A 17,255-nucleotide genomic window follows, 5' to 3' on the forward strand; every position below is an offset into this window, starting at 1 on the left:
AAAAAAAAAGAAAGAAAAAAAAAAAAAGAAAAAAAAAAAAAAAAAGAAAAGGAAAAGGAAAAAGAAGAGGAAAAATAAGAGGAAAAAGAAAAAAATATATAATATTTTAAAATGATAACACTATATACATACTTTTATTATAGATATTTATTTTAAAACCATAGATAAAAGATAAGATTTTTGCATTATAGTAGTGTAATTTGTTAAGAATTATATAACACAAGAACATTTAAAATTTTTTTTTTTAATACAATGATCATAAAAGGTTTAAACATCATAATATTTTTAATTGTATATTTGTAAAATTACATTGATTTTTCATTATTTAAAAAACCAAAAAAAAAAAAAAAAAAAAATTTATAAAATATACCAAAATTTATTGAAATGGGCATTGATGAATTAGGGTAAAACAATCCATAAGGAAAACGTAAGTAGATTAACAATATATATTTTTGTAAATAATAATAATATAAAAGAATAAATAATAATATTAGAATATAGTTCGTTAGAGATATTAAAATAAGTCATATATTTTTCTAAAGATACTTTTTTAATAAATAGAATAAAATATATATATATATTTTTTTTTAATACTAACAGATATGAAGTAATATATAGAATAATGATTTTTTTTTTTTTTTTTTTTTTGTTTTTCTTTTAATCCATTATTTAATTAAAAATAAAATTTAATTATAAATTAATTAAAGATAAAAAAAAAAAAATTAAATAAATAAAAGAAAAATAATTTATTTAATATTTCTAATAGAAACTAATAATGAAGAACTATATATATGTTGCTATTCTTAGTAACTCATTTTTCATGGAAATTATTAAAAGTAAATTTTGATAATTCATCTTATCTTTTATATTTTATTATTATTATTATTTATTTATTTTTTTTTTTATATATATGATTCATATACTAAAATAATTTCATATATATTACTAATATTAAACATGAGAAAATATGAAAATGATTTAAAAAATAATTCACAAAATTTTAGTTTATTCAAAAGCAAAATGAAAGAAATATCAAAGAATGATTTATCAAATGTTAAATTACAAGATTCAGACATAAATAAAAATATAAATGATTCACATTTAATGTATGAAAATGAATCCAAAAATAACACTTATAATGAAAAAAATAAAAATAAAACGTCTTTTGGACATTGTTTAGATAATTTGTCTGATAGCACTAACCCATCTACAAATAAAGAATATACAAAATTTTATAAAAAAAAAAAAAATAATGGATATAAAAATGGAAAATATAAAATTTCTTCACTATTTCGAATAAAAGAAAATAAAAAACATTCAAATGATTGCGATAAGAAAAAAGAAAAAAAAGAAAAAGAAGAAAAAAAAGAAAAAAATTTACTGCATAATAATTATTTGTATAAGAAAAAAGCAACAGTTAACACAACAAATAATTCAAAAATTATGTCAAGATATTTTGTAAATGATAATAATAATTCTTCAGAACCTAAATGGGAATATGATGAAAAAAAAAATTTAGAATGTTATAAATATCCAGTAGATAATAAAAAAGAAAGAAAGGAAAATGATAAAATACAAGAACTACTTGATACAGGAATAAAAAAAAAAAGATATAATAAGCACAATTTTAATAATTCAGATGATACTGATAGTAATACATCGTATTTAAACAATATAAAAAAATTATTAAGTCTTAATGATGAAGAATTAAAAGATGTTGTAAAAATTTCCAATTTTAGTATAGATTTAGATATTAATAGTTTTTATTATAACTTTATAAAAGAAAATAGCGATTATTCCATTTTATATTTTAATATAAATCATAATAAAAATATATATGATATAAAAGAACATAAAAATTATACAAACGAAAAAATAGTAAGTTATAAACAAATTTCTTCATTTAATTTTGGTATGTATGTTTGTAATATTTCTATTCAAGAATTTTGCTATTTTTATTATAATTTATATAATAAAAATAATAGAAAATCATACCATAATTTAAAATGTAAAAAAAGTAAAGAAAACTATTTAGAGAATCATGAAACACAAAAAAACAATAATAATAACAATTACACAAGTGATAATTATTTTAATAATATTAAATATGAAATAGATAAAAAATATAATATTGATCCAATTAAAAATAATGAAATAAAAGAAAATTTATATTTTATGCATGGACTTAATCACATAAGTCCATATAACTCAATATATGATAAAAAAAATCATAAAAATGAGATAAAAGAAACAGAAAAATACAACATTAAAGATATTATTATGAAAAATAATAATAATAATAATAATAATAATAATAATAATAATAATAATAATTGCAACCTTAAAAATAATGAAAATGTTAATAATAATAATTATAATAATAATAATGATAATAATAAATGTAATCATAATTTTATAAAAACAAATTTTTTTCCTAAAAAGATATTAAAAAAATTTCGTATACATAAGGTTGAAGCTTTATATAATGAAAAAGAAAACGAAATAAAAAATAAAAATATTCAAAATATAAATAGAGATACTAGAAAAGATAATATTAAAAAAAAACATAAAAATATTTTTCAAAAAAAAAGAATTCCAAATGATACATATCATAACCAAGAAAAAGACAATTTATATTATCATAATAATTATGATGAAATAAAATGTATATGTAATGACTTAAACTGTTGTAAAAATTTTAAAACATTAACCAACAATGAAATAAATTATAAAAATAAAAACGAAAGTTATATTAAAAATAATATGAACTATATATATGACGAAAACAAATGTGATCAAAATATTTTCAAATTTAATCTATTTAATAATCTCAAAAAAAAATATAAATTTAAAAAGGATCATCAACTTATTAATGAAGATGAATCAGCACAAAAAAATAAAATTAAGAATTTTTTTATAAAAAAATTTAAATGGAAAAAAGAAAAAAATGACAGTAAATATATTATGAAGAATTACATATGTAATGATAATAAAAATGAATATATAAAAGATAATAATTTTAATAATAGTACCAATTTGTATAATAGAGAAAAAAAATCTAGTAAAGTATTATTAAAACATAATATAACTAAAAATTTGATGATAAAATTTAAAAACTTTTATAAAAGTAGGAAAAAAAATAAAGAGTTAAATACAGAAACAAATAATAATATTTTAACTAATAATAGTATGAAGAATAATAAACATAGATTAAGCATTCCTAAAAACGTAATAGAAAAAAACAATAGTACTTTTAATAATGAATATTTCTTTGAGAAGAATATAAATAATGAAACAAATAATGAAAATAAAGTAAAATATATTGAGTTGAATAATAATTTAAAAAATATAAGTGTAGAAGAAAATTTTCCCAATTTCTCAAACTTTTATTATAAGAATGAAGAACAACATAGTAGAAAATTTATATCAAAAGAATATATTGATAATAATTTTGATGATATATATTATATTCAGAGGATAAATGCTGATAATGATTTTTTTTCTATTTTTATTAACGTGTATCAAATATATATTTTTTCAAAGCAAAATTACAATAATGAAAAAATTTCAAATCGTAATGAAGATATAAGAAATAACAGTCAAACTTTAGTGTCAATTTATTTATTTATTGTTGTTAAAAGTAATTTTTTGAAGTATTTAATTAAAAAAAAAATATATAACGAAATTAATAATTGCATTAACAATTGGAAAAAATATTTAATGATACATATTCAAAACATAAAAGGGAGCACATCTATATCAGTTAATTTAAATGACGAAAATAATGATCATATTAATAATATAATAAAAAATATAAAATTTTTTATTAATGATTATTTAAAAGATATTATTTATAATTTTATGACAAATTTTTTTTATTTTTTTGGTATATATGAAAATAAAGCTTTAGAAAATTATTTTTCATATTTTAACAAAAATTTAAGTTTTGTACATAAGAAAAATATGGATTTTAAAAGTATATATAACAAATTTATCAAAAATGAAAAAAAAAATGAAAAAATATTAGGAAACAAAAAAGATTATATTAAGTCAAAATTTCCAAACCTTTTTAAAAAAAGGAATAATATTAACCAATCTAATTTGTGTAAAAAATTTTCATCGAATGGTTCAAGTAATAATGAATCACTTTATTTTACATCTCATCATATCGCTTATAATTATATTGCCTATATAAATAGCATTTATTTTAGAAGAATAATTTTGTTATATTTTTTAGTTTTTCTTTTTTTTATAATGACAACTAATTTTAATTTTTTTTATATATAAAACATAAATGTTATTTTATATACAAATTGAATGTATTATAAATTTGTATTTTCATAGCCTTTTTTACAAATGTTAATTATAATATATTTATTAAAATTCTGTGAATTACAATAATTATAACTTTTTTTTTTTTTTTTTTTTTTATTTATAATTGTATCAATTTTTTAAAAATATAGGAATACACAATTATAAAAAAAAAATTACCTAATTAAATTTTTTAATATCTTTTCAAACACTTTCATATTTTATACATACTACTTACTTTTTTTTTTTTTTTTTTCTAATTAGTACAAGTTATAATAAAACAATTTTTTGTTAAATATTTCTCCTTCATAACTAAATTTATATCTATTATTTTTTTTTAAAATTATTCAATGTTTAAATAATATAACTAGTTAACCTTACTAGGAAAATGATAAAAAAAAAAATTTGTCTAAAAATTAAAAAAAAATATTAATTTAAAAAATATTTCGTACAATTTTGCTCTTTTTGTTATTTTTTTAAGTTAATAAATATCACCAATTTACTTTATGTTAAAAAAAATTCCTGTTGTAAATATAAATGAAATAAAGCAATCAATATATGAAATACTTTATTAAATAAAAGATAAATTATAATAAAAAAAAAAAAAAAAATGAATAATTATTATTTAATGATATTTTAATAAAATTTCTAATAATAAAAATGCATCTTTAATTTATACAAATACTTATATGAATAAAAATAATTAAAATAAGAAATTAAAAAATTAATTCATAGATTAATATTATTTTTATTTTACATCTAAAGTTATATTCAACTATTTTAAATTATATCATTTTTAATAAATTTAACACTTTTTAAAAAATATAGTTATTAAAAAATATTGATTCCTTACTAATTATATATATATATATATAATAGATTTTTGTAGAAATATAAATTTATATATATAATTTTTAAACAACTTGATTTTTTATTTTTAGAGTCAAAAATAAAGATGTAAAAACAAAAAAAAAAAAAAAAGAAATAATAATAATACAAATATTTTAAAATAAAAAAAAAAAAAAAATAAAAAAAATATGAAAATAAAAATTTCAGTTTAACACTCATATTTATAGAAAAATTATAACAAAAGTAATTATTCCATATTTAAAATTTTTATATTATAATCACGATTAATTTTATCAATTTTTTTTTTTTTTTCTTTGTTATTAGAAATATTTATAAAAGGGTTACTAAATAAAATATAAATAAAATGTAATAAATAATATTATAGTATTAATAAAAATTATCTATGCAATGTTTTATGCCTTATTTACTAATTTCTCATATTTAAAAAAAAAAAAATAAAATAACTATTACCTAATTTTTTGTAATAAAAATGAAGATATGTATAGAAAGCAATGAAAATAAAAAACTGATGGCTTATAAAGAAAATATTTCTGAAAAAAATTTATTTTATGTTCTTTTTATTTATTTATTAATTGTTTTCTTTTTATTAAAAAAAACACCATTTAAAAATATAATACTTTTTTACATAACACCATGTTTAATTCTTTTTAAAGTTACATTCATGTGTCTACCTAAATTTATACATTTTCTTAATGAAAAGGGTAAATTAATTTATAATAGAAAAATATGTTACTATGTTAGAGATTTTATGAATATCGTACTACAAGTTCTTTTTTAGTTATTTATTTTCATCATTTTTTTTTTCATATAATTAAATTCTGAAAATTTAGATAAAAAATTGAAAAATAAAATTTTTTTTTCTATAGGATTTTATGGTTTTGATCTAAATAAAATAAGCAAAGATAAAGTTGCTGAACCAATTGGTCTATTTCCAGCCATTTTGTATTTTATTTTTGTCTTATTTTACCAAATGATATATTACAATGATAACAAAATTGTTAAATATAAGATAAAGAAAACAAAAAATATTAAATAATAATAATAATAATAAATGAAAAAAAAATATATTATTGTTTATATATTTATTTGTATAAAATTATTTTATTTTATTTTTTTTTTAAATGTATGTAGCTATTAGAATATAATGCTGGTTTATTATCAATAATTTTTATGACTTTTTTGGTATAAAAAATTAGTTAAAAAATAAAATTTTAATTATCTTTTTTTTTTTTTTAAGTAAAATTATAAATTATTTTAATCATAATTTCTTTTAAGGGTTTTATAGATGATATTTTTGAATTGAAATGGAGATATAAAGTTGCTTTGCCATTTTTTGGTTATTTTTTTTTTTTTTTTATTTTTTAAAAAAATAAACTAAATATATGTAAATATATTTTATTCTTTCCCTTTAGCTTGCTTACCGTTATTATTATCATATTCAGGAGAAACCAATATAAGAATTCCTAATTTTTTATATTTTATATTTAAAGAAAGAATAATAAACATAGGATTTTTTTATTACTTATATATAATATTATTGGCAGTGTTTTGTACTAATGCTATAAATATATATTCTGGTAAAATTTTTTTTTTTTTTTTTTATTATTATTTTATTATATTTTACTTATTTCTATTTTAATTTTATTCATTTATTTTATATTTTACTTATTTTTTTTTTTTTTATTTAAAGGAATAAATGGGTTAGAGATTGGCCAAAGTTTGATAATATCCTTTTTTATTTCTATACATAATTTAATTGTAATCTATATGTATATTTAAAAAAGAAAATATATATACTTTTTTTTTTTTTTTAGTTAAATTTTATATATAATAAAACTTGTTTTAGAATATTTATAATTTATATATTTATGTTTTATATATAGGAAATAATATTAAATATAGATAAATCAAGTGTTGAAAGTAAATTAATTTTAAAACAACATTTTTTGTCAATTATTTTTACTTTACCTTTTATATCAATAAATCTTGTTACTTTCTCTTTCAATTTTTATCCATCTAAAGGATTCGTTGGAAATACATTAACATATTTTTGTGGAATTTTTCTGGCTGTTGTTTCAATATTTGGTCATTATTCAAAAACCTTAATATTATTTTTAATACCACAATTTCTTAACTTTTTTATTTCTTTACCGCAGTTATTTAATTTTATACCTTGTCCTAGGCACAGATTACCAAATTTAAATAAAAAAACAAATAAATTAATTTATTCACATAATTATACATTAATAAATCTCATATTATATTTATTTGGCCCCTTATCAGAATTTCATTTAGTTAATGTTTTGTTATTTTTTCAAATTATAACATGCTCTTTTGGTTTATTTTTAAGATACTTTATTGATACTACATAAGAATTATTTTTTAAATTTATCTTCTTATACACTTTTAATAAATTTAATTAAATATGTTTTTATAAAATATTTTTATACATATTACTTTTTATACATTTTTGCACCAGTTTGTCTATAATAACTATTTTTTTTTTTTTTTTTTTTTTTATATTATAAATATATATATGTATCTTACAAATATTTTAAAAATATATATAGTTAACATTATTTTTAAAAAAATATTATAACTATAATTCTTTTAAATACGTAAATTTGTTGAAAATATGGATTTTTGATGGAATAATGTTTTATTTTCACAAGTTGAAGTTTTTACTATTTTTAGATTATTTTAAAAAATAAATTATCTTCTTTTTTTTTATATTTATAATTTAGACAAAATAACGATTTTTAATATGAATAAATATAAAATGTTAAGTAAAAATATGAATAAAATATTTAGTGATAATAAAAATATTTAAACTTATATACCATATATTATCAAATACATTTGCTATTTATATTTTATATACGTATTTTAAAATATTAAATATACTTATTTAAATAAATAAAAATAAATTTATTTGAAAGAAAAATAATATATATATTTATTTGATTAAATACGCACATGAATTCATCAAATATTATCACACTAATAAATTTTTAATTAGTAAAAAAAAATTTTAAATAATAATTTACATTAATATATATATATATACATTCAATTTTAACTTAATATCATCAAATTCTTTTATAAATAGAAAATAAATTATCGTGTTATATTTGTTTAAATTCATACATTTAAAAAAAAAAAAAAAAAATTATAAAAATCAATAATAAAAATGTTACAAAATATTAAAATAAGAATAATTCTAGAAATATCGAACATTTCAAAATTCTTGTCTTTAATGAATTATATCTTTTTTTTTTTTTTTTTTTTTTTTTTTTTTAATATATTTATGATTATCTTTATTTCATTTCTTTTTTAAATACAAATTTATAAATTAAAAGTTAGTGTATCTTATCAAATTTAAAAAAAAGTACACATAATTTCATAATTTCCAAATGAAAATTTCACTTCATTTTTTTTTACTTATTTTTATATTTTTAAAATTATGATTATTAATAATTCTATGTTATCAAAAAGTTATAATAGCATTATAAGTGAAAAAAATTTTCTAAAACTCTACGAAAAAAATGCTTATCAAAATAATGATACATTTATAAATAGTGATAAAGAAAGTTTAGGCTTTTCCTATCAAAGCAAATCAGCTAACAGAAATTTATCCTTAAATTATATTATCAATAGATTTATAAAAAGAAATAAGGAAATTAATAAATACAATAAAAATATATTGGTATTAAAACAAATTAATGATAAATTCCGTTTTTCAAGAAATTATATTAAAAAGTTTATTGAAAAAAAAAAAAATACATATATTCCAACACAAAGTTCGAGAAATTTAAAAAAACTCAAAAATAAGAAAGAAGAGAATCTAAGAAAATATAGAATACTTATGAACATAAGGAAAATAATTCAAAGAGTAGAATATAAATTATATTATGAAAAAAGACATATAAAAATATTTGATTTAAGAAATATTTTTCATTACAAGAAAATATTATTTAAAAAAAATAGAAAGAAAAAATATATAATAAATAAGATACTAACTATAGATAACAAATTAAACAGAATCAAAGATAATAAAAGATATTTAAATTTACAGAATATTGATATGATGAATAGAAACAACGAAATTTACTGCAAAGATAATTCTTTTCAGAGTAAAATTAAAAATAAATATGAACATATAAATGAAAAGCATAAAGGAAAGAAAAAAAAAAAAAAAAAAATTGAAGAAAAAATAATTTTAAACAGTAGTAACATAGAGAAAATTAAAAGAAGTATAAAAAATAAAAGCATTATAGATGAACTAAAAAGAAATAATAAATTTTCTTCTTTTTCAGATAAATATAAAAATTCTTCAGATAACTCACAAAAAAAGCAAAAAGAAAAAAAAATATATATAGAAAATAAGGATTTTAAGAAATATCATTTAAAATACACTAATGATGATAATATTTTTAATAAAAATAGAATAAAAAGAAAGACATATTCAAATAATAAAACGATACAAAGTTTTCAAAATAGTTCGTCTGAATATGAAACTTGCCCGTATGTATCTGAATATATAAATAGTAATAAACTTTTACATTTAAATAAGGAAGAAAGGAAAAGTAAATTAAAAAGCGAATATATGAACATGTTTTATGATAATATTTTACCTAGTAATATGATAAATTTAGATATAGATAAAAATGAAAAATATTACTATTCTTCAAAAAAGTTGAACAGTAATGATAATACTAAAGACATTTATTTTAATTATGACAAAAATATCCCATTTAATGAGTATAAAAGCATGAGTGAAAATAAAAATATTGATATAAATAATATGAAACATAACTCATATTATTATGTATGTAAAAATGAGGTTAAAAAAATAAAAGGAAACATAGAAGGTAACATATACAATTATTCCTTCTGTAATGATGAAATAAATTTACTGAATCAAAATGTTTTAGAAAAATCAAATAAATACAATAATTCTTTTTACAATAAGAAAAATCAATATTATGAAGATTATAAACCAGGAAAAAATAAAAATGTTCTGTTTAAAAAGAATATTTATGAAGAAAGATACAATGCAAATAATCATTCTAATAATGTGTTACTAAAATTTAAATCTCTAAGTAACGGTAGTGATGATTATAAATTAGATCATATAAAATTTATAAAAAATGTATCTAAGAATGAAAATAATAAATTAAGTGACTCTTATATTTATAAATATAATTTTAATTATCCTTCTTTCCATATAAATGTTTCTAATTCTGAAAATAAAGTGAAAGAAGCAATTAATGTTAAAAAAAATTTTTTTTCTAATTGTAAATCTTACTTAAATAAAAATATAAAATTGTCATCATCTTATATGAATTATCATTCAAACAAGTGTATTTCTGATTCTTATTGCGAACAAGATATATATTTTAGTAAAAGAGAAAATAGATTACTTGTTCCTTTTACAAGTTTAAAAAATTATAATGACGAGTATTTACCTAGTTATTACGAGGATTCAACTCATTTTGAAAATGAAAGGAAAGTATTTTTTGATTCCATTAGAAATATTATTTGCATAATGAAAGAAGTAAAAAAAATTAAAAAAAATTTAGAAGAACAAAGAAGGTATTATTCTATCATAGATGATGATGAAAAAAAAAAAGATTTCATTGATCTCATAGAATATTTAAAATATCAAAAAGCAATTAGAAGGGAATTAAAAAAATACTATTTTGATAAAATAAATAAATGCTTATTTACATTTTTGTTACGAAGTAATCACTTTAATTTTTCCTTTTCAGAAGATGAAGTATTATTATTAAAACAGTGGAATAAATTAAGATACCAAAAAAGTAAAAAGAAAAATTCATACGTGAAAATAAATTCTGAAGATAAAATAGTAAAAAGAGAAAGAAGTGAAAATAAGAAAATAATTAATAATTTACATAATATGAAGACATCTTTGTCCTATAAAAATAATATTTCCACATCAAATAACTGCTTAATAAGAGAAAATACAGAGAAAATTAATAAAAATATTATAAATAATAATATAAAGGAAGAAATAAATTCTGATAAACTTAATAATAAAAAATTATTATCACCATTAAAAACATATATAAATAAGATAAATGCAAATAATTATTCTCTTGATAAAGGTAATAAAAAGAATAACAACATTCCTTATGAGTCTTCTTTTAAATTTTGTGAAAGGAATAAAACTAATGTATTTGATATTTTTTTATTTTTAAAAAATATAAAATTAAAAAATATACAGAACAAGTTTAAGAAAAAATTAAAAAATCAATGCATATATTTATCAAAAATTAATGATTACAATAAAATGTTATCATATATAAAATATATTTTTATAAAACTATTAAAAAAAGAAGTTAGCAATATTGTTCGTGTTCATATAAATGATTGTTTTATAAATTCCACTATATGTTTTTTCTTATCTTTGTTATTATTTATTTTTAAAAACGTTCATACAATAAAAATAATAAGATGTCATTTATATTATTCTCATTTTATAATATTTTTGAATTACTTCAAGAATAATAATTTGAAACATATCCATTTTATATGTAATAATATTGTAAGTGATAAAATAGTGGATATAGACAACTATAATAAATATAATAAAAACTTTATAATATATTTTAACACAAATTATATTAATAAAAAAAATAATAAAAATAAAAAAAAAGTGGGTGAACATATAAATATGAACAATAATATAATTAATGATGTTTTCGAAAATTCTTTAAAAAAAAAGGTCAGTAAAATAATAAATAAAAAAAACAATAGTTCTTTTTATGATAAAAATAAAATTATTTTTAAAAATAGAAAAGATGTAATTTTTTTTGATTGTTATGGTTTTTATGATTATTTTACAATTAAACAAAAAAAAAAAAAAATTATATCTCGTTTTACTGATGATTTAAAAAATGAATATTTTCATAAAACATCATTAAATAAAGAAAATATTGAAAATAGAGAAAATATTTTAACTGGTTTAAGAAGAGAAGAGTATAATAATAATTCAGATAATAAGATAAATTATATAAACACAAAAGAGATTTTGAATAATTCAAAAGAACTAGATAAATGGGAATTGTCTAATGTATCTGAAACTTATAATGAAAAAAAGAAAGAGTTAACAGATTTAAGTAATCCATTAGAAATAAATAAGGATATAGATAATAAAAATCCCAAAAATGAATATTATGAAATTAATACTTATAATATACATAGTTCATCATGCAGTGAAGAAAATAATTCAGAAGATTCTCTACAAGAACTAAACGAATGTGTTTCTACTTTTAGTAGAAAAGCATTAGATTATTTGGATTTGAATAAAATAAAAATTTTAAAATTATGTTCTAATAAATTAAATGATAATGCACTTATGTATATTTCTACATTAATAAAAAAAAATAAATTAAATAATATGAAAATATTAGATTTAAGATGGAATAACTTTACTTATAAAAGTTTATTAACTTTATCATTTGCATTAACAAACATGGTAAAAAATGATTCTAATTCTAAGAATAGCAAAAAACTAAAATTACGTAAATTACTATTATCTGGGAATAATATTAACAGCTCTTTATATTCTTCTTTTTTATCTAGTTTTTGTACATGCAATTTCGTAGTAGTTAAAACATTAGATTTTTCTATGAATAAAATTGATAACGAAAGTTTCCCAATTACTTATAAATATTTCAAACACATATTGCAATTAAGCAAAAATAGAAAACATAAAAATAATATTCATGATGTTTTTATTAATTTAGATCATAATAATTTAAAAAATTCAGTTTATATTAATAAGTTAATAAATCTTTTAAAAAAATTTCCTATCAAAAATTACAAACAAAAGGAGTTAAAGTGTCATAAAAGTAGCAAAGATCAACATATTTTATTAAGTTTACAGTATAATAACATAAAAAATATGAATACATATGAAACTTATGAAAGTTCTAAAGAAAGAATTAAAATTTAGAAATAAATATCATAATTAAAAAAAAGAAAAAAAAAAAAAGTAACATAGAAAAAATAAAATCAGAAATAAATATGTATTTAAATATATATATATATATATAGACATATATAGAGAGAATGATGTATTATATATACATATATATATATATATGAAAAATAAAAAAAAAAAATAAAATAATAGGATCAGAAATAATTTTAATATAGTTCACAATAAAACATAATAAAATAATGAAAAAAAAAAAAATAAAACATAAATAAGGTATTTGATATTTTAAAAAATAATTGTAATTTTAAATTAACAATTTTAAAAATTATGTTTAAATAAAATTTGCCTAAAAATTTTAAATAAAATAGAAATATACAACTTTTTATAGTTGATTTTTTTTTTTTTTTTATGATTACCTATGTTTATAAATTTGTGCTTACACTTAAATTCTCTATTTTACCTAAATGAGATGAAGAATTTTGAAATTCATTTTTATCTAAAATACTATCATAAATATTTTTCCATTTTTCTTTATAATTTTCTTTGTCTTTTTTTTTTTTTTTTTTTTTTTTGTTTCTTAATTTTTCCTTATGTATATCAGGAAAATATCTTATTTTTGGAGCACAAATACCTAACTAAATAATATGAAAATAAATTCAAAATTACAAATATTTGTTAAGTATATTAAATAAACAAACAAAAATTTAAACACTTAAATATATGCTTAAGAAAAATTTCATTTTTATGTAACATATAAATATAATTAAAAAATATTTTATACCTGTTTAAATAACATTACATTTTGAATATAATTTAAGTCTGGGTTTAATCCAACTTGTAATTTTCTTTTTTTATAATTATCCTTTATTGCTTTCAATGTTTTTTGTTTGTAGTCTTCTTCTTTCCATTTCTGCTTTATTATCTCTGAAATTTTTTTTCTTCTTTCTAAACTAAATGGTTTTCTATTATTTAGCATTTTGTCTCTAAATTCTTTTATTTTCCATTTCTCTTTCAATATTAATGATTTTTTTTTTTTGGTATTTTCATCTTGATTAAAAATTCTTGTTTTTTCTATTATTTTCTCTCTATATTTTTCATCCTTCCACTTCAACTTTATTTTATAAGATAATAACTTTTTTGTTTTCTCCGAATGCTTAAATTTTTTTTTACCTAATAATAGCTTCTTTCTTTCTTCTTCATTTTTCCATCTTAATTTTGCTAGTTCGGATAATTTTTTCCTTACTGTATCATCTTTTAAACGTTTTTTATTTTCACATTCTTCATAGTTATTTTCCCCTTGATTATTTATTTCTTCACTTTTTGTTTTATGATTTATTTTATTTTCTTCATTTGAAAAATTATTTGTTATATTTTCATTTATAAAGTTAGATTTTTCATTTTCGTTTATTTCTTTTATTTTATTATATGATTTTGCATCTTCTACTTCTTTACTTTTGCTAATATTTTCTTCGTTTTTCTTATTTCCTTTTACTTTTTTTACCTTTTCTACATTTTTTTTTTTTTTTCCTCTAGATATATTTTCCAATTTTTCTTCTACTATGTATAATGTTCTTTTATTTTTATTCTTGCTTTGAATGTTTTCATTATTTTTTTCTTTCAGTAGGTGATTAAATTTTATTTTTATTTTATTTTCATTATTTACAACTTTTTTTTTATAGTTATTCCAATTACTTTTACATTTATCTGCTGTATATTCTTTATTTAAGTATTTTATTTTATATTTTCTTCTTGGAAAAATAGAATTTTTGCAAAATGATTTATTTGATATAAAAAAATGAACTATCAAACGTTTTTTTAAATTAAATCCACATGAATACATAAAATAATTATAAGATATTAATAAATAAAACACATAAGTAAAAAACCTACTTATATATTTAAACATATTAACTATAACTACAGTTTAATTTTCATTTTTTTCATTTTTTTTTATTTTATCTCTTTAAATTTCCTAAATTTTAATATAGTTATTTCTTCCATTTTTTTAAATAATACTATAATTTTATTTTTATGAAACATATTTGATTAAATAAATATACAACTTCAATAAAAAAAAAAAAAAAAATAAAAAAATAAAAAAAAAAATCCTTTTTTAATTAAAGAACATTTTTCCACATTTTTTAAAGAAATAAGTTAGTATTTTATCTCATAATTATATATATATTGTTTATATAAAATTATTTTTTTATGAATGTTAAAAAATTATTAAATATTTAATTATTTAAAAGAAAGTCTCTTTAGAGTTTGATTTATTACAACAATAAATATAAAAAAAAAAAAAATTTTCTTAATAATGAATAATACTATTATTCCATAGCAACTTTTTAATTTATATATATTTTTAAGCTTTAAAAGGTTGTAATATATTTAGAATAAAAAGAAATATGATGAAAAATATGATAAAACTTTTTAAAATCATTTTCTATAAATTCAATGGGTTTTAATATAAATATACATTAAATATTCAAAGGTTATTTATTTCCTTAATTTATGTCCTAAATATTTAAATTTTGATTTTATAAAATATGTAGTCTTTGTATAGCTTTTTATTTATTCAATTTTTTGTTTTTCTAAAGCAAGAAATTTTCGTTTTTGTTGTACATTTTGCTCTATATTTTTTATAAATGTGAATTCTTATATGTATTAGAGAAAAATTAAAAATTACATAAGAAAAAATATAAGCAAAACTAAATTATTTCATTTTATTCATTATTATGGAAAAATGATTTAAAAAAAAAAAATGTAAAAAAAAAAAAAAAAAATATGTAACATATTTCCAACATTTCGTGTACATATGCACAAACATATTCTTTTAGGGATAAAAAAAAAAATTTAACTTTTTTTTATTTTTTATATTTAATAAAATTTTTATCAATGCAATCTTTAGCAATTTAGAATGAAAATTAAAAAAAAAAAAAATGTACTATAATAATTATCATCTTAAAAAGAAAAAAAAAAAAAAAAAAGCTAAAAGAATAGAATAAAACACTATTTTGTATTAACCTTAAAAAATAATGATACAATAGGAAAAATAAAATATTTATTTAAAAATTAAAAAAACATTTAAATTTTAACACTTATGCAAGTTTATATAGAAAAATAAAAAAAAAAAAAAAAGAAGCAATATAATGCTTTATATGCATTTATTTTAATGAATTTTTTCCTTCAATTTTTTTTGGGTTTTTTTGTAGCTGTAGGTGGAACTGGAACTTTATTCATTAAAGCTTTGTGTATGTGAGGAATAACACCACCACCTGCAATTGTTGCTTTTATAAGTGTATCTAATTCTTCATCACCTATTTAAAATAAAAAAAATTAAAATTTATATTTTTCTATATTAAAATCTTAAGTATAAAATGCTTTTATGAATGATCTTTCAAATTATTCTTCATATATATTTCTGAATATTTCTTTATTTAATAAAATATTCATTATTATTAAAAAAAAAAAAAAAAATGTATAAATTACCTCTGATAGCTAGTTGTAAGTGTCTGGGTGTAATTCTTTTAACTTTCAAATCTTTTGTTGCATTTCCTGCTAATTCTAAAACTTCGGCAGTTAAGTACTCCAAAATAGCTGCAGCATAAACAGCAGCAGTCGATCCAACTCTTCCATCTGAGGATATTCGGCATTTTAACATTCTATGTACTCTTCCAACAGGGAATTGTAAGCCAGCTCTTGATGCACGGGACAATGGAGCTTTTTTAGTTTTACCTGATCCTGTAATAAAAAAAATATAACACGATATAAACACATTTCTGATATTTAATTCAAAGTATTTAATAATTTTTTAATTTTATGTAAATATAAAAAAAAAAATAATTTATTAAAAAATATTGCACTTAATAAATATCTTAGTAGTTTTAAAATAAAATTTGTTTTCATTTTTCTGTGTAAACATATATGCACTTTTATTTACTTTCATATATATATATATATATATATATATATATATATATATATATATATATATATATATATATATAAATAAAAGTGCATATATGTTTACACAGAAAAATGAAAACAAATTTTATTTTAAAACTACTAAGATATTTATTAAGTGCAATATTTTTTAATAAATTATTTT

General features: G+C 16.1%; 5 protein-coding genes across 5 annotated transcripts in view; 3 read left to right on the forward strand and 2 right to left on the reverse strand.

Moving 5' to 3' along the window:
- Positions 1–957: 957 nt before the first annotated feature.
- PGAL8A_00395000 (conserved Plasmodium protein, unknown function) lies at positions 958–4,287 on the forward strand (the record flags this gene model as incomplete). Its single annotated transcript, XM_028670301.1, has 1 exon — positions 958–4,287. The coding sequence occupies one exon, from the start codon at positions 958–960 to the stop codon at positions 4,285–4,287; it is 3,330 nt and encodes a 1,109-aa protein (XP_028527067.1).
- Positions 4,288–5,650: 1,363 nt separating this feature from the next.
- PGAL8A_00395100 (N-acetylglucosamine-1-phosphate transferase, putative) lies at positions 5,651–7,553 on the forward strand (the record flags this gene model as incomplete). The annotated part of the gene is made up of 7 exons (XM_028670302.1): positions 5,651–5,882; positions 6,048–6,178; positions 6,313–6,363; positions 6,457–6,517; positions 6,594–6,758; positions 6,872–6,939; positions 7,065–7,553. 7 exons carry the CDS (start codon positions 5,651–5,653, stop codon positions 7,551–7,553), a joined length of 1,197 nt encoding a protein of 398 aa, XP_028527068.1.
- Positions 7,554–8,644: 1,091 nt separating this feature from the next.
- Positions 8,645–13,162, forward strand: PGAL8A_00395200 (conserved Plasmodium protein, unknown function; the record flags this gene model as incomplete). The annotated part of the gene is made up of 1 exon (XM_028670303.1): positions 8,645–13,162. The coding sequence occupies one exon, from the start codon at positions 8,645–8,647 to the stop codon at positions 13,160–13,162; it is 4,518 nt and encodes a 1,505-aa protein (XP_028527069.1).
- A 407-nt stretch (positions 13,163–13,569) lies between these two features.
- On the reverse strand, positions 13,570–15,053 carry PGAL8A_00395300 (conserved Plasmodium protein, unknown function; the record flags this gene model as incomplete). Its single annotated transcript, XM_028670304.1, has 2 exons — positions 13,570–13,782; positions 13,929–15,053. 2 exons carry the CDS (start codon positions 15,051–15,053, stop codon positions 13,570–13,572), a joined length of 1,338 nt encoding a protein of 445 aa, XP_028527070.1.
- Positions 15,054–16,333: 1,280 nt separating this feature from the next.
- The window catches only part of PGAL8A_00395400 (histone H2A variant, putative), a gene marked incomplete at both ends in the record, with an annotated part of 2,076 nt that continues 1,154 nt past the window's right edge, over positions 16,334–17,255 (reverse strand). The window contains 2 exons of the mRNA XM_028670305.1: positions 16,334–16,464; positions 16,637–16,888. Of these exons, the coding sequence (XP_028527071.1) occupies positions 16,334–16,464; positions 16,637–16,888 (383 nt within the window). The remainder of the gene's footprint in view (positions 16,465–16,636; positions 16,889–17,255) is intronic.

This window comes from Plasmodium gallinaceum (genome assembly GCF_900005855.1).
Source record: "Plasmodium gallinaceum strain 8A genome assembly, contig: PGAL8A_v1_108, whole genome shotgun sequence".
Lineage (NCBI taxonomy): Eukaryota > Apicomplexa > Aconoidasida > Haemosporida > Plasmodiidae > Plasmodium > Plasmodium gallinaceum.